Here is a 24,782-nt window from a genome sequence, read left to right as displayed (position 1 = left end):
TACTTGAGAATAAAACTAAAATGTTTGTACTCGAATTGAGCGGTTTGGCTTGTCCATTTCAACTTTCTAGCCCTCACCCTGATCATTTGAGCTTTGACAGGACAAACAATTAGTGCAACAAAATGTAGACAAATGAGTTGGAAAATATCAAAAGCAAAACAAATTTTTAAACCCTTTATGGGCTGTTACAGGGTTAAGGAGTCCACTAACAAGCAAAATGTTCAATAAAGATTTTTCCTGCAGTGGTCGGAAAGACACAGTTCCAAGGAGACAATTTTGAAAATCAGATTTACCCTAACTAGTTGACTAGATCATAAAATAAAATACAAAAATATCCCTATTTTGTTATATTGCCAGCCAGAACAGCGGAATACTACATCAGAACATGAGGAACAGGAGTAGTAATAAACTATTTGGCCCTTCAAGCCTGCTCCACCATCAAGAAAGATCATGATTGATCTTCTACCTCAGCTCCGCCTTCCTGCACTATCTTCATATCCCCTAATTCTGAGTATCCCAAAATCTACCACTCTCACCAGCTGTCCACCACCTTTTCAAGGGCAGTTAAGGATGGGCAATAAATACTGGCTTTACCATTGATCCTCACATCCCATGAACAACTTAAAAAAAGGCCCCTGTCTTGAACGTGCTTCTCCAGCACCTTCAGTTGGACTCTGGTTCCACTTTCACATTATACCCAGCCTCAACAGAAAGTCACAATGAAAGATCAAACTAACTCATTAGCCTGTTAGTAGAATTCATGTGTTCTAACTTGTGTGCGATGAACCCAATCATATGGTTTACTTCCTTCATGGAACTGAGATCTCCACAAAGAACTTTTTCTTGACAAATTTCATGACATCATTGTGTAGCTGAGAAAATGGTAATTATCGGAGAACAGATCAGCCAATGCTCAATGCTACTCTTTGGTAGTCCAATTTAACAGAAAACTGCCTGAGATAGCTCACCAAACTTTTGTTCTTTTTCCAAGTAGGGAAATATGGGGCTGAATTTTCCCGGCCCGCTGACGACCAGCTGGGAAGTGGGAGGTCTTGCAACATGGCAGGGGAGGCGTTGGGAGGGGAGTCTGATGTCTTCCTGCCGCCATGGCGTATTGCTAATGGCAGGACAAAAAGTCACATGGCCAATTAAGGTCGCTTCCTGCTCCCAAAGGCATTTTTCCCCCATTGGGAAGTCCTGCCCAGGCAGCCTCCCAGTGGTTTCTAGGTGTGGGCTTCACTGATGGGTGCTCCATGGGCTATGGCAGGGCCTCCACAGAAACAATGGCTGCTTCCCATGGCCACAGCACCGCCAGTACACCACAGCCAACGACCCCACCCCATTCCCCACTCCATTTGCCTCGGTCTGCCTGTCTGGCTTCCCTCAGCCAAACTCACTACTCTAAGGGTTTCTTGCCATCGAGGCACCTCTCCATGGTGATCCAGCCTCAGCAATGGTCACCGCTAGCAGTGGTACTGCTGAGGCTGCTGGTCCTCTGATTGGGCTGGCAGCTGCTGAGGGCAGACCACCATCCTCAATTGGACGGTGGCCCCAGCAGCAGACTCTTAATTGGCCGCTGGCAGCAAACTGCTAGCAAGGGCTCCGTCACCTGCCGGAGCAGGGTTTCCTCCTGCTTTGGGCCCTGGTGGAGTAGCTTCAAGGTTCCCCAAAAATCCAGCCCATAGTTTCTGTTTCCACTGGTATGGCTGAGATCAGCAACTCTAATGAGAATTACTTTCATGGTCCAACTTCCTATTATTCCACAGAATAAAGTACCAAAGAGCTATTTCCCTTTGGCAACCACATTTAGATTTTAGAATACGTTCATTACCTCGGATTTGGACACCACTTCATCTTCTGAATTACAGTCATCTGAATCCACAGCCTTCTTAACCTCTTTCACACTACTTTCAGATTTAACTTTCTCTATTTTAACGTTCACTTTTTCCTTTTCTTTTTCCTTCAACTGTTTTTTTTCCGAGTATGAAGAAGAAGAAATTCTTGGTGAGACACTTGGGAAACTTTTTGATGTCTCAGAAGTGCTTTTCTTTTGTTTTTTGGCATTGGCCTTCAGTGAATCTGCATTGGAGGGCCTCTTAATACTGGGCTTTGATTCTTGATGGGGGTTCCCTCCTCCCTTGGGTGACATGCTATCTAGTTTAGACTCCTTGAAGGCAGGTTTTGGTTCTTTGGAAGTTGCCTTTGGAGTAGCCTTTTCTTCCTTTGACGTCTTACTTTCTGCTGATTTTCGCGATGACTCCTTGGATGATTTACTGTGTTCCTTTTCAGGTTCTTTTACGGTGGGCTTGCTCTCAGAGTCTTTTGCTGACCGTTCCCTGTGCTCTTTTGTGACTTTGTGAGGTTTTGATGACTTGCTGCTTTCTCGATTTGTGTCCTAATTGGAAAGGACAAAAACAATTACAAAAGCAACCAAACACAACTCCTAACTTCAGGAAGTTGTTCGCAATAGAGACAACTTACTCATTTTACAATAAACAATAAACAGCACTATGTTACAAACAATTGAATAGGACTCATAAACAAATCTTTAAAAGATTTATGAAAACACATGAAAAATGGAAGTTTGCAATCATGTACTTTGACTGTAGGCTACACTAAGATCACTTTTGTCACTGATGAGCTCTTTTTGTGAGTGTCGCCAATGATCAATATCCAGATGCTCAGATATGAAAAATTGTTTGACAATATATGGTTCTCCTTTGAAATGTGTTAATGTCGTACTTTTTAAATTGGCTGAAACAAAAAAAACCTCAGCAGGCCCCAATGCAAACCGTGATACCATATTGGACACTAAATTGTATCCGATGTTGCAGCAACAGCAGTACAAAGGGAGATTCATTATTATAAAGATACATAGGCTGGAATTTTCCCCACGGGGCCGATGAACCATTTGAAATCTCCATTCCCATCAGTGGGGCCGGAAGATCCTGCCGGCATGAGGGGCTGGAAAATTCCAGCCATAGTGTCAGCTTGGCTCAGTAATAGTACTATCATCTTGCCAAAAGGTGGTCAGCGTAACTCCCACTCCAGGAGCTCAACACTAATCGCGGCTGAATACTTCAGTGCAAAACTGAAGGAGTGCTGCTGCATTATCAGGTGAGGCGTCAAAGTAAGACTTCGTGCACCTATTCAGGATGCTAACGTGTCAAGAATTGGAGGAGCGTAGATATCTCGGAGGATTGTTGGGCTGTTGGAGTTTACAGAGAGGATGTGTCTGAGGCCATAAAGGGATTTGAAAATAAGAGTGAGGGTTTCAGAACTGCTTAACTGAATCAAGCTGGGCCAGCAAGCATATGTGTGATGAGTGAACTAAATTTGGTGCAAGTAAGGACACAGGCAGCAGTGTTTTGGATGACCTCAATTTTATGGAGGGTAGAATTTGGGATGTTGGCCAGAAGTGCATTGGAATAGTCAAGTCTAGGGGTAACAGAGGCATGGATGAAGGTCTCAGCAGATGAGCCAAAGCAGGGCCTACCCAAGAGATTACTGGAAACAGTGAGAGATGGATAGCAAAACATGAACAGGAAAACACAGACAAGTTATTGGAATGAGCAGACAGGAGGCAGGTGCAATTTAATGTGGAAAAGTATAGAGTGGCACAAATTTGGGAAGAAATAAAAGGACATTCAATTGAAAGATTTAGATGGGTGTGGATGAACAAAATGTCCTGGGGCTTCAACATTAAGAGCCTATAAGTTTAAATCTTCTTTTCTCACCAGATAAATGGATCAAGATGTTCGCTAAAAATCAACTAAACAATCTTGTCTTGACTGTAAAAATGTTCCTGTGGAAAACTATCAGTTAATAGAAAGCTAATAAGAATGGCACAGGACATTAGCTATCGCTGAAGGATCAGAAATTCAGAATACTTTATAGACCAAGAGCTACAACGAGGTAGCATTCATAATGGAGGTCAAGTAAAATTAACAACCATGTTGTCAAACCAACTACTTTTCGCTAATCTCTTAGCTCTTGACATGGTGAGGTTCTACAGGACTATTCAGCGTGTTGAGATGGTTAAATCACCTCCTCAGGTTCAGAGTCCTACGCTTTACAACCAGAGCTACTTGGACAGAAGTAGTACATTTGGAGTAATTTTTTACCTTCACAGTTTGAACAATCAACTGGCAGAAGAGATCTCCCACCAGCATAAAACCCACAGGCTCAAGGGAAATAAAAGTTGGGCAGGATCGATATGAGGGGGAGCAGCAACAAAGGTGAAGATTGCCCCGATATTTCTCCTTGAAGAAATTTTAAATTTAAAAATATTTTTACATTTAGAGAAGGTTCTGAATGTGAAAAACTATGACTTGCACAACTGACCTTTGACCCATGAGATGGTTTGCTTTTCTTTGGATCAGAGAATGCAGACAGAGGAATTGTGGGCAGCATGGGATAGTCCGGACTTGGTCTCGAGGTTGTGTCAGTTCCTTCAGGCATTACCATAACCTAAGAAAAAAAATGAATTAAAGGATGTCTGACCATTTGTTACTTAGAATGAGTTTATTCGGCAAAGATAGTGAGGAACCTAGATATCAGACACAAATCGAAAGTCAAGACCATTATTTTACACTAAGCCAGCACCGCTTTAAACTTTAATATTCTGTCTCTCAAATACAATGGCCCTGATTTTAACTCCAGGTCAGTTTTGAGCAGCAGTCCATAGATATTTGTGGGTCTTCCAGAGCTGTGTGCATTGACATTTCAAGGTGGCTTCATTGAACAGAGTCTCCAAGAATTACTTCCTTCCCCTGCATTGAGCGCTGGAAAAGCATACAGGGAGCTTGACTGCATCAAATTGTATTGTGATGCATATCTTCCACATATGTCCAGTTACTGATGCCACCCCTAACTCTTCCCTTTTTATCATTCCTCTAGGTCCTTCTCAACAGCCAAAACTCCCAAAGACGACACCTCAGGGAGGAGAGTCCTGCTGAAGAGGCAGTGTAAGTGTGCTTCATCGCTCACTACGTCACCCATGTTATTCTAACGCTTAACATTTATTTCTCCACATCTTAAATTAATGGGTTTAATGGCAAACTCCTGCTTCTCCTGGCTGCATAAAGGAAAGCTTTGCACATACCTGACAGGCCTCTTCTGTCTGCAAACCTAAAGCAGAAAGCCAGCATATAAAAGGCATATAGGTAGAGGTGCCGAGTTTAAAACAAATGCTGCAATTGTACAATGCTGTTGTGGCCTCGGATGGAACATTACAGAATAGGGCACCTCTTAAATCTTAAGCCTTCAGTGGGACATTACTTGGAATATGAAGGTAGGGTCTGCATTACTGGGTAACTGGAACTTACCCCTCCTGCCTTCAAAAGCTTACGTCGAAATTCCTTGGTTGGGTTGTTGAAGGTGAGTTTCTCACAACGTAGGTGATTCACAGGTGGGTTCCCTTCCAGGTTCAGGAACAAATCGTATGTGAAACAGACTTTCTTGGGTTCTTCCTGATGAGAAATAATTTTTAAAAAACCACAAACACACTCAAAACTTCTTTATCACAAAATGTGCTTTTATTGAGTGCATTTAAATCAAAAATTCAGCTATAGCAGGTTAAAATACCATCTGCTTGACTTGGTGGTCAATACTTGGTTTTGCTGGAAGGAAACTTTAGAATGCTCATAGCATTCCGGTCAAGAGTTAAAATTATTCATTCTGAAATCAGACTTTTCTGCTTTCCCAATTTTTTTTGATTTACGAACATTCCCACCCTTTTAACAAATTGCACTGTAATTACATCTTTAAAAAAAAGAATAAATTTGACTTGAATAGATCACGCACACTAAGCTCCCTGTCACATTTGTACTGATATTAGAAAAAGCAGCCAATATCTATGGGCACTGATTATTACAATACAATGATACATCCCGTGTGCATTTTCTATTCATTACTCTACACCAGTCTAGCCTGCTATACTTCAAATCTCTGTTGTCACACTTATAAATGGAGAACTGTATGCAATAAACAGAGGAATGCCCCAGCAACAGAAATGACCTGTCAGAATATCTGCATCCTCTTAATTAACCTCATTACTCGCTTTCTTAAGAGTTAGATTTCTGTGTTCATAACCAGTCTCAGTTTCTCCGCAGCAACAAAATTTACTGAGCGGTAAACTAATCTTGGTGGCATCTGTTGTTCAGTAGCTGCTTTGGAACCAAAATGGCTTCCAACGTACATGCACACACATTTGCACCACAAATCACAACGAACACCATATTAATGAAGGCGTAACCTACATATAACAAATGTTCAATGTGTAGAGCTGCCATTTTGGAGTTCAATGCTGCAGCGGATGCCCTCTCTTAACCTCACATGGCTGAACACACATTAAGCAACAGCAAGGTCGGCCTGCCAGCACTATTTAATGTAGTCATCGACTACTTGCAGGTTAGTTTTTGCTTAATTTCTCTTGGCTGTTGGTACGACTCTACAAGTGGTTGGCGCTTTCCGTAGTTGACTGGAGTTGCGAAGAGGAAGTGGTCTGGCCAGTGCCGAGGAATTTCTTATGACTTCAAGGCTTCTGAACAACGCAGCTGCAGCCAAACATGGGTTACATGGGAACCCAGGATTAGTTGGCCTTCCCCTTGGAATACAGCATGACTGGGAGAATGAGCAGAGGCCATGCAGAGCTGGGCAAGCTGATAGAAGAAAGAGTGGGAGGAAGGAAAGGTCGAGGAAGAGAAAGAGGAAGAGAAAAAGGAAGGGAGGTGGCTGCCTAAACAGTCCCTTTCTGCCCAGGCTACACAAGAACTAATTCGAGTGCGAAACCACTAAACGTGACCCCAATTCCCTATTCACCAACAGCCCCACATTCTTAACCTCCCCTCTGTCACTGACCATCACATTGTGCTCTTGTAAAAATAAACACCACCACAAAACAAACACTCCGAATCAAAATTATAAATGAAATCATGCCATATTGAAAACAAACATAAACTAAATCATTGCCGTACATTCCCTTAGTGCCTGATTTCTGTGTGCTTTTGCCTGTCCCACTGCTCTTCCATTGTGGTACCCCAGTGGCTGCAGCATGGTTGGCTGAAGGCTGCTAACTTTCAGTGGGGGGACTCAAATGGCCTTGGAGTATGACATGAGCAGCTCTAGGCCTAGAAGGCCCAGCTTTGGACTGCATCATCTCAGCGTGAGCAGCAGCAATCTGGCCTGGCTGACGAACAGGTACTGGGAGGAGTGGCAGCCCTGCGAGGATGAATGCTGTTGTCCTGAGAGGTCAGCAGGTTCATGTTCCATTGAACCACTATCACTCCCCTGAGGCATCACCTCAGCAATCCTACTAACCTGTTGCGGGGGAACGACAGCGCACTGGACAGCTGAGGCACTGTGCAACACTGGTATCCTGCAGCCACAGTAGCAGCAGCCTGAACTGGCATGGCAGAAATGTGAGCTTGCATGACCACAGTCTGAGCAGTCACTGCAACATTCAAGACTTGTAGTGGAAGCTGTTTGTGCTGCAATGGAAGCTGAGGCATCAGCCATCAGATGCTGCATCATGGGCGGCTCCATGAGTGCACTATTAGAGATGGCCGCCACTTCCATGATGGAAAGGATGGGCCCCAAGCTCAGTGCACAGCCCTGTGCCAAGTTGGGTGGCTGCTTCTTCCATGCTCATTCAGACTTTCTGGCAGGCTTCTTACTGCACTAAGCATTTCACTGGGAATACCCGTCAGCCTTCTTCTATACATGTGCAAAATACTGCAGATGCTGGTGATCTGAAATAAAAGCAGAAAATACTGGAAATAATCGGCAGGCCCAGGCAGCATCTGTGGCGAATTCTGATGAAAGGCCAACTCTGTTTCTCTTCACAGATACTGCCCGAGTTGCTGAGCATTTCCAATATTTTCTGGTTCTATTTGTGTCTTCTTCTGTAACCATTTTTTATCAAAGTCTCAGCTGAGTTCTGTGCAGCAGAACCAGTCTGCAACCTCGCCCTTTGGGAAGCTGGCATCTATACTATCCTTGTCCTCCGTATTGGCTGCAGGCCACTCATGCCCGGTGTGACACCTCTAGGCTATAATATAAATTATGTGGTGCCAGTGTCTGAGCTATATGAGTGTGAAAGCGAGTGCTGGAGTGTCTTCATCACCACCGTCTTCTTGCTGTTCCTCCACTGCCAGGACATGTTGCACTTCTTGGGTATGTGAAGGGAGAAGCTCACAAGAGTAAAGCTGTGGTGAGGGGAGGGAGTGGGGAAAGTTAAGAGGTGCATGCTTACACCATTTGCAACTTATAAGTCAGAAGAGATTGTGGAATGCGAGAGAGAGAATTAGGTTTGAGGGTATCATCATCTTCAGTTGATTAGGTGCCAACCATGCCCTCGTCAATGGCATGCCAAAAATGACCAGCATTGTCTCCTCCATTGCAGTTAGGACATGCAGGCACAGCTGCCCTCTCCGGTTAGTTCCTGCTGCCTCTGGTTGTGCACCACCTTATCCGGCGAGAGAAGAGAGTGTGTCAGTTTGCATCGTGCGATCTGAAATAAATACAGAAAATGCTGGTGATACTCAGCAGGTAGGCAGTATTTGTGCCGACAGAAACAGAATTAATGTTTCAGGTCAACAAACCTACAATCAGAATGGCAATGAAATGTCATTGGCCTGAAATGTGAACTCACTGTTTCTGTCTCCACAGATGCTGCCTGGCCTGCTGAGTATTTCTAGAATTTTCTGCTTTATTTCACATTTCTAGCATCTGCAGTAATTTGCTTTGGTAGTCGTTTGGCACAATCTGTTTGCCTATGTGGTTGAGTAGCTGCCGGAATGTGCAAGTTATGATGTGTGGATGTGTTGAAGTATTTGAGTGTCATTTGAATGAGTCCTGACTGATGGAGATTGAGGGTAAATGAGTGAAGGGAGTGTGGTGAATTGAGCAGTGTCTCACTCAACTTCTCTGGCACTCCATGCAGGTCTTTGGGGCTAGCCTCCAAATATTTCCCGTGACAGCAATCTGGCCTTTTCAGTGTCTCTCTGGAGGGCCCGCTGGCCAACTGTGGACAAAGGACACCTCTCCTACTTTCTACCTCCTACACCAAGACCTCCATTGCGACATCTGAAAACCTTGCAGCCACGATCTCCAATCCTGTGCTATTATTCAATGTTTCCCAGGTCAGGTTCACTGACAGCATGACAGCCAGCATCAGCACCAGCCACAATGCACCTTCCCTTTAAGAGGTGCAGGCTAGCTTTAAGAAGTGCTAGGAATTTACAATTTTGAGCCCCCTGCTTTTAGCGTGAAGTTGATGAACATCGTGGTTAGCTAGAAATTGGCATGCTGTCCTCATTTCAAAAACCGGCACAGATTAATAGCGCATCACAATCCCTCCAGGCCTCTCGGCGGGTTGGGCAGGGAGATAATGCGGGACTATCCAATTTAGCCCCCACTATCTCTGCATTACTTAGTATAATGTGCTCACAAAATAACATAATGTCACTCATCATGGGCAATGCTAGAGAGAGTTCACTACCAATCTATATGTCGATATCTCATTAATAGTCTTATATCTATGCACATGCACATCCTGTTGCCACACTTTTTATGTCAACCTCTCCGTTCTATGTCCACATTTGCAGGTAAACTGGCTCTAGCCACTAGGTGGTGCTGTGTTGTCCTTTCCCACATACATTGCGGAAGAGTGCAGAGCCAGTTCTGCAGATTGGTCACAGCCTGAAGGTTAAACCCTGCTGACACATTCCATTGCTCTTTCCTGACCCACTGGGCATAAATGTCTCATGGTGTACTACTGCACTGACTGTGCAGGCTTGTGAAAACAGTGAGAGAAGTACTGAAGATATTAGGAACATAGGAATTAGGAACAGGTGTAGGCCATTTGACCCTGCTCTGCCTTTCAATAAGATCATGGCTGATCTGGTTGTGGTCTCAATTCCACCTTTTTGCAGCAGCAGGTGTAAGAATCTGGGATCACCAGAAGCAGCATCCAAGTCTGCAAAAGAAAGACTTGCATTTATATAGCACCCATTTCTGACTTCAGAACATGTCAAAGGGCTTTATGATCAACAAAGTATATATGGTGTGTTGCCACTGCCGAAATGTAGCAGCAAATTTGCACACAGGATTTGCACACAGCAAGCTTTCACAAACAGCAGCATGAAAATGCTTAGATAATGTGTTTTAGTGATTTTGATTGCTGGATAAATATCAGCCAGAACACCAAGGAGAACAGCCCTGCTCTTCTTCAAAACAATGACATAGGATCTGAGGGAGAACACAGGACCTTGGTTTAACATCTCATCTGAAAGACAGTACCTCCAACAGTGTAGCACTCCCTCAGTACTGCACTAACATGGCAGCCTAAAGTTTGTTCTCGAGTCTCTGGTTTGGCAGCAATCCTAGGGTCTTGCTACTGTGGTCTAGGGCTTTCTCTGCACCATAAGAGGAGTTTCAGAATGTGAGGACAGGAGTCAAATAGTATGTAGGCATGTCTGACAGTGCTGGGGAGCTTTCAGGTACCTTTGGGGAAGGGGTCTAGCAGCCCTGAGCTGAAGGCTCACAGGAAAATAGACCAGCAGCGCCCCCCGCCCCCAACCATGCCACTGTATTCCAACCTGTTGCACTGCAGAAATTTGAAATATCAGGAAATGCTGGAAATATATCAGATGGTCAGTCAGCATCTGAGAGAGAAATACATGGTCACATTCTGGATATGATGCTTCATCAGAAGAAGCACAGCCAGGCTCAAGATTCTGTTTTTTTTTTTCCCCATTTGTTCACTGAATGTCAGCATTGTTGACAAAGCCAACATTTATCACCCATCTCTAGTTGTCCTTCAGAAGGTGGTGGTGAGCTGCCTTCTTGAACCACTGCAGTCCATGTTGTAGGTACACACACAGTGCTGTTAGGGTGGGACTCCTAGGATTTTGACCCAATGACAGTGAAGGAACAGCAATGTAGCTCCAAGTCAAGATGGTGAGTGACTTGAAGGGGAACTTGCTGGTGGTGGTGCTCCCATGCATCTGCTGCCCTTGTCCTTCTAGGCAGTAGAGGTCACAGGTTTGGAAGGTGCTGTCAAAGAAGCCTTGGTGAGTTGCTGCAGTGCATCTCATAGATGGTACACACTGCTGCCACTGTGCATCGGTGGTGGAGGGAGTGAATGTTTAAGTTGGTAGGTGGAGCACCAATGAAGTGGATTGTACTGGATGGTGTTCAGCTTCTTGAATATTGTTGGAACTGCACTCATCCAGGCAAGGGGAGGGTATAACGTCACACTCCTGACTTGTGCCTTGTAGGTGGTGGACAAACTTTGGGAAGTCATGAGGTGAGTTACTCACCACAGAATTCCCAGCCTCTGACCTGCTCTTGTGGCCACAGTATTTATATGGCTGGCCCAGTTCAATTCCTGGTCAATGATAACCCCCAGGATGCTGACAGTAGGGGATTCAGTGATGGTAATGCCATTGAATGTCAATGGGCAATGGTTAGATTCTCTCTTGTCAGAGATGGCCATTGCCTGGCACTTGTGTGGTATGAATGTTACTTGCCACTTATCAGCCCAAGCTGATGGAAACAGAGCAATTCGAGGTTATGAGTGACATGCTGTTTTCTCTTCCTTTCTACTTTTTTCTATTAAAAGGAAAGTTTAATATAAGCGGCAGAAGTACCTTGTTCTTGAAGTAGACATCAATTGGCATAATAAATCCAGCATAGCCAGACTCTTCTACTTTATAAGGTGGTTCCTTGCAAACTACATTGGAAGAAACAAAAAACATTAAGCAGGACATTTTCTGTTTTAGTTATTCAACAAGGAGTGCAGAAAAGTCTATCATCCCAACAGCAATGCTGAAGGCTTCATTAAAAATGAGAAAGAAAACTGTTCTGTTTGTAATTTAAGCTGCTGAAACAAATGTCAGTAGCAATATTCACACTGATAACATCCTCTCTACAGTTTATCTACAATCATCATGCCACTGCCAACAAACCAGCCATGTGAGTTTTGAAGAAACCTTAGAGATAAGTCATTGGTCTTGTTTCCTTCCCCCTTGAAGGAAGCGATCTCCAAACCTTCTTTTTAGCTTTCTCACTTGTTTATGATCACGCCTGTTCATATGAAAACAAAGGTGAGCAGGGGAAATAAGAAAAATCCATGGTCAGCCTCATGGACCACCCTCACCAAACGCAATAAAGACAACCCCTGGGGCAGGCAAAATTAAAGTAGTTTGTCTCAGTACAAATTCTGGAAAATTCTTTGTCGACTCCCCGAGCCAATCAAGCAAGCTCTAGGAATCTATAGTCCTTGGGAATTGGTTCTTCCCTCTACTTTACTTGCACCTTGCCTTTTAGGTTATCTAATTTTGTGCACTGTTCGTTAGCCAATGAGACTCTTGAACTACCTACCCCTAGGTGCACCAAGGTCCAATGTGATTGACAGGCTTATTTTTCTTCCCTCTTGAGAGCTGCCTTGGGGATTTGCCCTCAGCAGAATTTACTTTATGGGAGATCCCAAACACTGATCAGTGGAATGCTGTCTCACTGCAGTATTTTTAAATCATGACCATCATTTAACAAAACAAAATGCATCAGTCAGTGCAGCTACCCTTGTCAATGTCATGCAGCTTAAATTCTGCTACATGCCAAGTTGTATGGGGCATACTGATTAGAAATAAAATCTTATCCCATGAAGCAGATCTTTAGCATTTTCGAGGGGTCCTATGCTTTGGAAAACACAATGGAAGCATCAAGCGGCTGTGCAACTTAAATCTACTGTTTTTAGCATACTAGTTTTAACAAAATTCCAAACATTTAATGAATGTGCTAAAAATACCAAAATAAATTAAACCTAGTGTTGCTTCCTTAATGTGATTTTTTTTTTAAAATTCATTCATGGGATGTGGGCGTCACTGGCTTTATTGGCCAATTGCCCTTGTTCAGAGGGCATTTAAGAGTCAACATGTAGGCCAGACCAGGTAAGGGTGGCAGATTTCCTTCCCTAATGGGCATTAGTGAACCAGATGGGTTTTTATGGTTTCACAGTCATCTTTAGACTTTTTAATTCCAGGTTGTTATTGGATTCAAATTCCACCATCTGCCGTGGTGGGATTCGAACTCAGGTCCCCAGAGCATTATCCCTGGGTTTCTGGATTACCTACCGGTCCAGTGACTATACCACTATGCCATCGCTTCCCCATTTAGACAGGTACCTCTACAACTGACACAAAGAGATAACAATCAGTAACATCGCAACACATCTTTGATGCAGTAACATCACTGCTGTGAGCATGTTGCTGTTAATGAAATCACTGAATACTTTTGCCAATGTTATACAACATTGCAGGAGAGGGAAAGCAGGGGGAAAATGGCTGACTTGAGTCAAGGTTGAGCTGCAAAATAGTTTTGATTACATACAACCCACTAGTGATTTAATTCTATAAGTCTAACAAGGGTCAAAAGTTAAGGAACGAATTATAAAGAACTGTCATAGATGATACAGCAGATGTTTTAAATGGATTCTTATCAAGTATTCACAAGGGGACTGCAGACAAATCCCAGATACAATAAATATGGAAAAAAGATCTTTAATACATGCAGAAGTTAGTAAAGAATCAAAACCAGGTCATTGTTATATACAAGCTGGGTGCACTAAGTGTCTACAGAACATCTAGACCACATAGATTAGATCCTAGAACTCGCGAGAATTGGTGTTGCACTGATGTTTTCAGGAGTTCACAGACATTGGAATAATAACCATGAAATGGATGATAACCTATATTTTTTCAATTTTCAAATACACAAAGCAGATGAATACCGTCTAGTAAGGCTAACACTTATAGAGGTAAGAATACATGAGACAATATAAGAGAGGCTGCCAGTGATCACCTAGAAAGTACAAGTGTCATAAAGAGCAGTCTACATGCTTTTCAGAAGAAAGAGGTTATGAAAAATAAAACTAGTGGAATTTTTTTGGAGGAGGCAATTAGGCTAGTAGATGAGGACAGTATGGTAGATGTAGTTTACTTGGAATTTTGGAAGGCATTTGACAAGTTTCCTCTTAAGAGGCTGTTAAAAAAAACATGTGGATGCGAGTGGAGAAGGGCACTTATCTGGAATAGAATTTGAGGGACCTGAGGACCACACATTTATTGAGAAAAACTGAGCCATAAACTACAGACTTAAAAAGAAACTCAATAATTGCAAACATTGCTTCAGCGCGAGACCATGCGATGAGTAACATATTTTGAACTACTTGCTACCATATGCTAAAGAGTGCTTTGGAGATGCCGCAGATAACAAATGAGTGTTCAAGAGCACAGTTTTAGAAGTAAAAGATTGTTCAAGTTAAGAATTATTTGAAAGTTAATAGGAGATCCAATAACTTTAAGTCAATACATATTTAACAGCAATAAGGTCGTAGTTAAAAATAGATTACCTACCTTGTAAAGTCCTCTCAATTATTCAAATGTTCTATATCCATCAAACACCACAGGAGCAAAGATTAGGTTGACTGGGTCTGGGGAAATAGTGCATAGAAATATGCCTAACATACATATCAAAATGCTGCCACAGTGACGCAAGCAGGTGGTGCTGCATGTGGTCTCCTAATCCCAATTTAAAGAAAGGTTCAGAACCTACAGCAAGGCATCAATTCTTTAATATCTGGAGCTAACTACAAATCCCTAATCCTGAAACCTATATCCTGAAGTTGCTAAACGGGATGGGTCCATGGGATCATGACGTGTGAAGGTTGCAGATCATTCAACAATGAAGACACTCCTGTAAGATACATAAACCCTCTCCTTCACTAAGCATCCTTCATACAGCACAGGATCATACCAAAGTTGTACAATTTGTGAGGGAGAAACTACTAACATATTGTATGCAGCAGTTAAAGCAAAATGAGGATGATTAGTATGATTTTGAGGAATACACAATGTAGCTACTCTACAGAACCTATCAAAGCGTGCACAACATAGCCATGGAATGGCCTGAATAACTATTCATCTCCCCTTTGGGCTTCCTCCCTGCAAGCTGGTATGCACTCAACCATACAATTAAGTACCTGTTGCTTGGTAACAGAATTGCTTCATATCTTTGCATGACAAGAAACATAACCAAGAGTTCTGAAATTACTTGCACAAAAGAAATAGTAACTTGGGGTCCATGAATAAGTGGAAATGACAACCCACTTTCAACGGATGTGGCAGCGGATAAAACAATCTCTTGGCCCAAATAAACACAGGGTGCAATGCTGAGTGAGTTGTAAGAAGCAACCTTAGTCAGAAAGCCAAATAATACAGGTAAACAACAAGTGAGAGTTTGGGTAATTCCAAAGCCAAAACATTGCTTTCCTCAAAAAAAAATTGAAAGCACCTACTGCAATGGTGGAAACAATAACTTTTGAAAAAAATAAATTCAAGTTCCAAATGAGAGCTTGTGATAGTCCAATTGAGTGAAAGTTCCAAATAAACTTGCATAGAGCAGCATATTGAGTAACACTCCCATAATGAGCCACTGAAATAACGAGACTGAAATATTCTTAACATGAACTCAATATGAAGTGACTTTGAACAAATTATAGGTATTCCAGCTTGTGAAGAACATCACTATTTGGGACTTTTTTCCATTTTACATTAGGCCTTATTTAGTGGATGCTCCATGAGAACTGATCAACACGTCGAATGACAACAGTGCAAGTTGTTGGAGGAGAGTCTATCATCTTTAAATAGCCCAGCCATCAATGTGAATATCTTCAGGTTAATTTTTGTAAAATTTGTTGCCAATCTCTAATGCAAAGCAATGATTCTTGTCCCTGCACATTGCCTGGATGTTGAAAGACCATTGTTTAAGACTGATAGGGAGTGACCAGGTCAACTTTTGTTCCTTGTACACATCTATTATTATGCTAGGTAACTAAAAAAATTCCTTGAGGAATCTTCATATCCAAGAGTGAGAAGCTGTGCAGGCTGGAGAGCGGTGGTATTCTTGTCTTCCTTGCTTTATCATATTTGTTTTCAAATCCCTCCTCAGGCTGTAAAGAGGTTTTTTTTAAAAAAACTTCCGTGTTTCAAAAGCTCTCCATGGTCCCACAGCCCTCAAGTATCTGCAATCCACTAATTCTGGCCTCTTGACCATCCCCAACTTTAATTGCTCCACTATTGGTGGCTGTGTATTCAGTTGTCTAGGCCCTAAGCTCTGGAATTCCCAACCTATATCTCTCACCCTCTCTACCTCAATTTCTTTTTTTTAAGATAATCCTTAAAATCTATCTCTTTGATCAAGCTTCAGGTCATCTGCCCTAATAACTCATGGTTTGGTGTTATAATCCGTCTAGCAATACCCCTGTAAGGTTGGGACATTTTATCATAGTAAAAATGCTATATAAGTACAAGTTGTTGTTGCTGCTGGTGGTGGTACTGTCTTCAATTTGAAACATATGAATGTTTGATTAGCAAGAGAAATTAATTTGTCTGGACACTTCCTAATCCTAAAATTCTTTTGAACTACCTTTGGTTGAATATCCACTCCTTGAGTGTATCATGAGCTAAGAACAGGATGGACTAGAAATCAGGAATGTTCACAAATGCCCAGTGAAGGGTTCCTTATCCCTCTATTACCATTGGCCCCTGTTTCCATGAGCATCCTAAAGAAACCCGTACACTTATAAGGGACCCTGGATAAGAATACCTGACATGATGCTCACTCCTGTTAAGTAATAAGTGAAGGATATTATCTTGTGATATTCATTTCGCTGTATTAGTTGGATCATATGACAGAGCGGCCAAAAGTCCTCCTTGTTTGTTGATGTTGATTTAGATTACTAAAGCATTCTTTGTCCTTATGTGTTGTAAGGCCAAGTTTGGAAATTATCCAATTCCAGGTAAATATTCCATCATGCATTTCCCAAGATTACAGCTTTGCAAATGAACACCTTGCCCCGCTAAGGATATATTGGCAAGTGAGATGTATGTCCAACAACAGATCAATTTTTACTGGTTGAAATGAGGCCATAGTTACAAATAGGCAAGCAGTCACAACCACGCAAGTGCCTACCTCTCTCATGCAAAGTTTTTGTGAATAGCTGTCCACCACTATCCATGTCAATTGGAGATTTTTGATCTTTGGCAGGAGTGATAGTTTGGAATATTATGTCTAAAGGCACAAAGCTCTTGAACTGTACTGAGGATCTGCTGCTCATCTGTACCTGTAGATTCCAGCAAAGTGATTATGTTGGACCAATCACACAGATAGATGACAGTTCCACTTTCAAGGATAAAGGTGAGATATTGTTTACAAAACTCTCATTCATTGTTGCACCAGACTATGTATGGAAGTTGATAACCTTTTATTAGTTCTATGACTGATCGTGTTTTTCCAAGGATAAAGCTTAAATAATCTGGGCTTTTGACCATCTTGAACCTTTTCTGCTTGTGTTTACCATACACTTCCGGAGCATCACCTTTCTCCCATTTTTTATTGTATGGACTAGTATTTGCAGTGAAAACCTCATCTCATCTGGAGATGAGTTTAGGCTGTGACAGAACAGAAATTTGTCAATCTTGACAGATAATACTTTGATTATGGTAGAGACCATAGATTTTTATTCTGCCTTATAAAGCATGCCTGTAAAGCTAAAAAGGGAGGTGCAAAGTCCATGCAGCTGCAGTTACTCTTCTTCACATTGCCACAAAACACTGTCAGTAACCTCAGGTGGCGGTGGTTTGGGGGGGGCGGCTAGGCAGGGGTGCTGCCGGTGGTAATCAAGGAGTCACTGTGGTGCGTCGCTGGCATGACTATAGCCTAGAGGACACTAACATTACACAGCAGGTTGGTGACCCATTCTTGGACATGGGGCTTCATAGCTCTGGAAGCTGGAAGGTGACAGGAAAGAGCTGTTGCTGTATTATGCTCAGTTATAGTTTGTTAAGTGGTTCTTCGCATTACCATTCACCATTCCTTCTACCATTTGTGAATTTTGTTAAAGCTTGTGCAAAAACTTATAACAAATTCTCAACTTAAAAAGAGCTTGCATTTATACAAAATCTGAACACATCCCAAAGTATTTCATATACAGTGTATTAGCTCCATTGTAATGTATGTCAATGTATCAACCATGTTTTACCCAGAAATGTTCCACAACACTCAGTAAATGAGACAATTAAGCAACTAATCTGCTTTTATTAATGTTTGAGGGATGAATGTTTGCAAATCTTTCTCTTCCTCTAACTTTACTTCATGAGGGCATCTGGACATAGCAGATAGGGAGAAACCATTCCCGTTAGCAGACGGATCGAGAACCAGAGGACACGTAGCTAAGGTGAATGGCAAAAGAACCAATGGCAACATGAGGGAAAGCTTCTGTGAACAGTGAGTGGTTCAGATCTGGAGTGTACTGCCAGAGAGTGTGGTGAAGCATAATCATGGCTTTCAAAAGGGCATTGGATAATTATCTGAACAGAACAATCTGCGTGGCTATGGGGGACAGGCAGGGGAGTGCGACTAGTTGAGTTGCTCTTGGAGACAGCCAGCATTGACTGGGCTGAATGGCCTCCTTCTGTGCTACAACCAATAGCCTATGAATAGTATCATGGAATCTTCAATGTTAACTAAGCCATCAGAATAGGCAAATATATCTTTGTTTTACATATTATTAGGAAGATTCAATAATTGAGCTTTCAAAGTTAATCTCATGAAAAAATAGCTACAATGACATAAATTCAGTGCAAGCAATGCTAAATGTAGCTATTCCCATTTTATAAAGCAGAAAGTGCAAAATGATAAATCTTATCCCTTGCAGCTTCAATGCAAGAGACAGTAAAACTGAAGACCTGAAATAAAGCAAAACTGAAGTCCATTTTAACAACCACTGCAGTTATGTGGTCCTCTGGTCAACTAAGGGGAGACAGTGATTAGTGGTAATGTCACTGGACTAGTAATCCAGAGGCCCAGACTAAAGCTCTGGGGATAGGGGGTTCAAATCCCATGGAATTTAAGTTCAATTAATAAACCCAGAATTATAAAGACAGTTCCATTACTGAGACCATCGTTGATTGTTGTAAAAACCGACCTGGCAAATTAATGCCCTTAAGGAAAGGAAATCTGGCACACATGTGACTCCAGGCACACAGCAATATGGCCTCCTAAATGGCCTAGCAAGCCACTGAGTTCAAGGAATATTAGGGATGGGAAACAAATGACTCACAGCGACACACTCAGCCCACGAAAGAAAGGAAGAATACTAGCTCTACCCAATGGATTTGGTTCTGTTCTAGTGTAACCTGATTAAATCCTTGCGTGAGGTTTCTGAAATGAGGGATTTTTAACTCTGCTAAATACTGGTGAATTGTGCAAGTATGATCTATTTTAGGGACAGATTCTGATAACTTAACTCATCTGCATCAACACACACACTTAGAGAGATGGATATGTGCCATGGGAAACCTGCAGTGAGCACTTTGAGGGAACGATGCAGTCATCTGTGAAAATGGAAAATTGGTCTAGCAATCCACCTGTTCTGAATCACCTGCAGGCTGTTGGATGGTTGCGGGGGTGGGAGCACGTGAAAGGTCTCAAATGACTGTCTAAATCCACTCTGAACTGCTCCTCAGATCACAGCATAATTTTTATTGTATGGAGAATGAAAATGGGTTTTACAAAATGATACAGTGCAGAAGACCATTTTTACCATCATGCCTGTACTGGCTCTTTCAAAGAGCCATCCAATTCATCTCATTCCCCTCCTCCTTGCCTGTAATCCTGCAAAATTTTCCACTTCAAATATTTATCCAATACTATTTTGAGACATATAATGGAAACTGCTTTTGCTAACCTTTTAGGCACACATTCCAGATCATAACAACTTGCAGCATTAAAAAAAAGATTTCCTTATGTTGCCAATTACCATAAATCTGTGCCTTCTGGTACCAACCCTTCTGCCACCCTCCTCCTCATTTACTCTAGTCAAAACCAATCCTGATTTTGAACATATATCAAATTTGCCCTTAATCTTTCTTACTCCAAGGAGAAAAATTCTAGTTTCTCTCGACTCTTCCCATCCTTCATACCATTCCAGTAAATTGCCTCTGCACCTTCTCCAAGGCCTTGACATTCTTCTGAAATCTTATTCTAAAAAAATTGAATGATTTGTGTGTTGCCAACTTTTGGCCAAATATGCCCTTGACATTTGACCATCTTCAATGGAAGAAGCTACTTGTGCCTAAATTCCATTTAGTAACTGTAAGAAACATCCTAAAGAGAACTCTGTTCTTCTGAGAGCAACACCAAAGAATATAGCATCAGTGGCAACCATTTTGGTGCAATCAGTTCTAGGATTGGAGCTTTAAAACAGAGAGATACCATCATAGGGACGGGGGAGATGTGTTTGGTGGTGGCATCATGCTGGAGTTGGCAGAAATGGCAACGGATAATCCTTTGAAGGCGGAGGTTGGTGGGGTGGCAAGTGAGGACAAGGGGGACCCTTTCAGTTGGGCACTTTACAGCCTACTGGACTTAACATTGAGTTCAACAACTTCAGACCATGAACTCTCTCCTCTATCTTCACCCCTTTTTTAATCCCTTCTTTCAAATCTTATTTTTTTTTAATCTATTTACTTTTATTCATTTATTCTTCTTTTTATCCCATCTTTTTGATCCCACTTTCTTTCCTTTTTCCCCACCACTGCCCCCTCCCACACCCCACCCCCAAAAGGGCCATCTGTTACTTGTTCATGTTGTTCTTTCAGAGTGTTCTGCCATTAACACATTCTGCTTTCTTACCTTTATGCCAGTATCAACATCTTTTTTAGCCCTTTTACACTCCTTTTGTCCATGACATCTTCGTTAATCTCATCTTCCCCCCATTCAGCTTCACCTGCTCCACCCCTCAAATAGTATAAATTTCATCACATTTCTACTTCTCTTTCGTTCTGAAGAAGGGTCATACGGACTCTAAAGGTTAATGCTGTTTCTCTCTCCACAGACCTGTTTGACAGCAATTTCTGTTTTTGTTTCAGATTTCCAGCATCCGCCGTATTTTGCTTTTAACCGGGAATTATGAGTGAGCTGTTCGTTCTGCACAATGTTTAAGGAGCTTTGTCAAATGTTGGAGTCAACTTACTATCCTAAATGAGACAGCACTCACTTTTTTGGGGGGGAAGCAATGTACTGTCTGTGATAATGTCAATGGAAGCAGAAAGGAAAACAGCCCATTAAGCGTGCAAACTGAGCGTTGTGTAAATTCAGCTTCTTTAATGCTCTTTGATTGCTTTATGATTCTTTTTGTAATGGGCACCTAAAAATAGGTGATTGTCTCGTTGATGCTTCCTTATGACTTCCATAAAGAACTGACTAAAACAGACAAACATACTCATTTTATTATAATAAGATAAAAGCAAAATACTGCGGATGCTGGAAATCTAGAACAAAAACAAAAATACCTGGAAAAACTCAGCAGGTCTGACAGCATCTGCGGAGAGGAACACAGTTAACGTTTCGAGTCCGTATGACTCTTCAACAGAACTCATTTTATTTTTGTATGTGGCCTAGGGGAGATAGCCATTTATTAATGTTCAATATGGGGCAATCATTGATTGGTACCGATTGTTCAATTTCTGGGAAAATCCTAAAAAAGCTGCATGGTGGCTGGAAACTGAATGCGCTTTAGGACCACAGGGCCCATCTAGTTAACCTATTTCAGGAGGCAAAAAACAAGCTAACTCCAATGCCCCAACAACAAAAGTGATTCAAGGAACACAAAACACAACTTAGTAACTAGAGAAAAAGGAACCTGAGCTATGTTGACTATCTTGAGGGTTTAACCCACATGGTGGGCCACATACCTTACTCCACATGTGCAACATAACAACATTGGTGTATGCTTGTCGCACACTTTCCCCAGAATCAGTCAAACTGAATTACACTCTTACTGTTTATGAAGCATACGTAAAGAAGAAAGAGAAATTGCCACTTTTAGAAATAAGTTTAGTGCAAGTAAATTTCCAGAGAGACTGGATGAAGGAGGAGACTGAAAACATGACAGGACAGAGATTCCAAAGCGCACACATCAAGATTAATAGGAAAGATATCCTCAGGGCCAAAGGTCTTCTTGAAGTCAAAGAAACAAGATCCAATAAACATTCTTGGCATCATCGCAGTAGAATAGAAAGCAGTAATGAAGGTGTGATCAGTTACCAAGACCATCAAGATTCAAGTTGGCAGGGAAGGAGAACCAAAAGGCCAGAAATGTCTCTGGGTGCACTAGTAAATTAATTAAGAAAATAGGCCAGAAAAGAGTATTCACGGCATCTTTGGAATTTTAGCAATGATTGAGGAACAGCAGCTGTGGGAAAGCATGAAGGCAGTAATTGCTTCTTTCAATAAAGCTATAATTCTGCCCTTTGAGGGTACAAGCAGAGGTAAAGCTGGCTGAAAATACACGAGACTGATATTTGCCAAATTACAATAAAGTCTTCGAGTCAGCAGGCATGATGAAGTGAGATGCATTACCCAATAAATGAGCTTTAAAATTTGCCCATGCTAAAAAGAACAAAATCAGGAACTCTCAGATCAGTAAGATGCCCATTCAGATGAGTGAAGAACAGCAAATAATTCTAAAAGGCCATCCCAGTGGGATGATCAGCGTCAAAGAGAACCGGAGTAGATGCCGTGCATGATTTATTGCAAGATATTCTGTAACAGTCTAATGTGAGATACTAGTTAGAAGAACCCCAGAGGTGAGGAAATGATATAATCCAAGTTATTAGATGAAATAATGAAAAGGCCTAGGAAATTAGCTGAAATATTGGGCTAACTGGTCTTATGTATATTGTGTATTTTTTAAAAAATTCATGAGATGCAAATGTCACTGACAAGGCCAGCATTTATTACCCATTCCTACTTTCTCTTCAGAGGCTGGTGGAGAGCCACTTCTTGAACCACTGCAGTCTGTGTTGTGTAGGTACACTCACAGTGTTGTTAGGTAGGGAATTCCAAGATTTTGACCCAGCTAGGATGAAGGAACAGTGATATGTTTCCAGGTCAGGATGCTATGTGACTTGGAGGGGATCTTGCAGGTAGTGGTGTTCCATATGCAGCCCTTATTCTTCTAGGTGGTAGAGGTTGCAGGTTTGGAAGGTGTTGTTAAAGAAGTATTGGTGAGTTGCTGCAGTACATCTTATAGATGGTACACACTGCTGCCACAGTGCAGTGGTGGAGAGAATCAATGTTTAAGGTGGTGGATGACATGCCAGTCAAGTGGGCTGCTTTGTCCTGGGTTCTTGAAGGGTTGTTGAGCTGCTTCATTAGCTGAGTTGTGAGTGGAAATGAACACCACGGAATCATCAGCAAACATCCCACTCCTGATCTCATGATGGAGGGAAGGTCATTGATGAGGCTACTGAAGATAGAAGGGCCTACGACAGTAGGCCAAAGACAGTACCCTGAGAAACCTCTGCAGCAACATCCTGCGGCTGAGCTGATTGATCTTCAGCAATCACAACCATCTTGCTTTGTGCTAGGTATGACTCCAACCAATCAAGAGAAACCTCCCCCACCCTATTCAATTCCTATTGTCTTTCAATTTTATTGAGGGCTTCTTGATGCTGCACTACAACATGGATGCCGTCAGGGCCATAGCCTTTGCCATATCCAGTGTGCTCAGCTGCATCTTTGTATCGCATGAAGTAAATTGAATTGGGTGAAGACCAACATCTGTGATGCTCAGAACCTCAGGAGGTCAAGATGGATCATCCACTTGACACTTTTGACTGAAGATGGCTGCAGATGCTGGATTCCATCATCATGGAGGATGGAAATGTTCATGGGGTCTTCTCCTCCCATTAGTTTAATGGTTCATCACCATTCACGACTGGATGTGGCAGGACTGCAGAGCTTTGATCTGATCAGTTGACTGCGGGATCACTTCGACTGTTTATAACATACTCCTTGAACAGACTGTTTAACCACTCAGGATAGTCAAGGATTGGCATAAAATTGTTGACCTGATCAGCCAAACCGGTGACAATGATGACAATTAACAGTGAAGTTGCTATAAATAGATCAATTTAAATAGAGGGGAAGTTAGTGTGGATAATTCAGTTTTGATCACAAAAAGTTTAAAAGTTGAGAGACATTTGGGGAGTGACAGAGACAGCAAATTAATCTAGCATGGCGAATGAGTGATAGGTTAGTCACGGCAGTTCTTGGTCAGGAAATAAAAGTTAAGGAACAAAATAGAGGGGCAAAGGGATCTAATGAACATACCTGAATTCAGACTAGTAACTAATAGTTAGCTGCACAATGGGATTACTTGTCACTACAATGCCCTCTAATAGCAGTAAGGTCGCTCAACAGTGATAGTGCAGGGGTGGGGTAAAGTGTCATATCGGGGTTTAGGAATGAGGCAAGAGCACAAAGGGGGTCCTAGGCCCAACCATCTTCAGTTGCTTCACTAATAACCTTCCCCCCATCATAAGATCAGGAATGGGATGTTTGCTGATGATTGTGGAAACTGGGCAAAAATCAGAAAATCCAAAAAGTTGGAGGGGAAGGTGATCAAATTCAAGCAAAATAATTAGAGGTGAGTGAGAGAAATATAAAGTTTACCGCCACCTGTAAGAGTGTCAGAGGGCTGTGGATGATAAATACCCTCAAATCACTCAAAGATCTACCACCTGTTCAGCTGAAAGATTCTGTCATTCACATCTTGCTTGGTAGATTGTTCAAGCATTTATTCTTTTTCTTGGTATTTTAAATTTACTTTCCGCTAACTTCCATTTATGTCCAACTACCATCAGGGTGTC

The 24,782-nt window shown here is 42.0% G+C and overlaps 1 protein-coding gene across 2 annotated transcripts in view; it reads right to left on the bottom strand.

The window, feature by feature from the left end:
• mllt1a (MLLT1 super elongation complex subunit a) overlaps window positions 1-24,782 on the bottom strand; it is an 81,461-nt gene that overhangs the window by 24,686 nt on the left and 31,993 nt on the right. For both annotated transcript variants that reach the window (XR_005945177.1, XM_041205145.1), the window contains exons 3-6: window positions 11,655-11,737; window positions 5,328-5,471; window positions 4,345-4,470; window positions 1,832-2,395 (exon numbers count right to left, since the gene is read on the bottom strand). Coding sequence is in view for 1 of the 2 variants with exons in the window: in XM_041205145.1 (XP_041061079.1) it covers window positions 1,832-2,395; window positions 4,345-4,470; window positions 5,328-5,471; window positions 11,655-11,737 (917 nt within the window). In the remaining variant the exon portion in view is untranslated. The remainder of the gene's footprint in view (window positions 1-1,831; window positions 2,396-4,344; window positions 4,471-5,327; window positions 5,472-11,654; window positions 11,738-24,782) is intronic.

This window comes from Carcharodon carcharias, chromosome 14 (genome assembly GCF_017639515.1).
Source record: "Carcharodon carcharias isolate sCarCar2 chromosome 14, sCarCar2.pri, whole genome shotgun sequence".
NCBI classification, from domain to species: domain Eukaryota; kingdom Metazoa; phylum Chordata; class Chondrichthyes; order Lamniformes; family Lamnidae; genus Carcharodon; species Carcharodon carcharias.
Note: the sequence above shows the minus strand (reverse complement) of the source record. Positions and strands in the feature narration are given on the sequence as shown.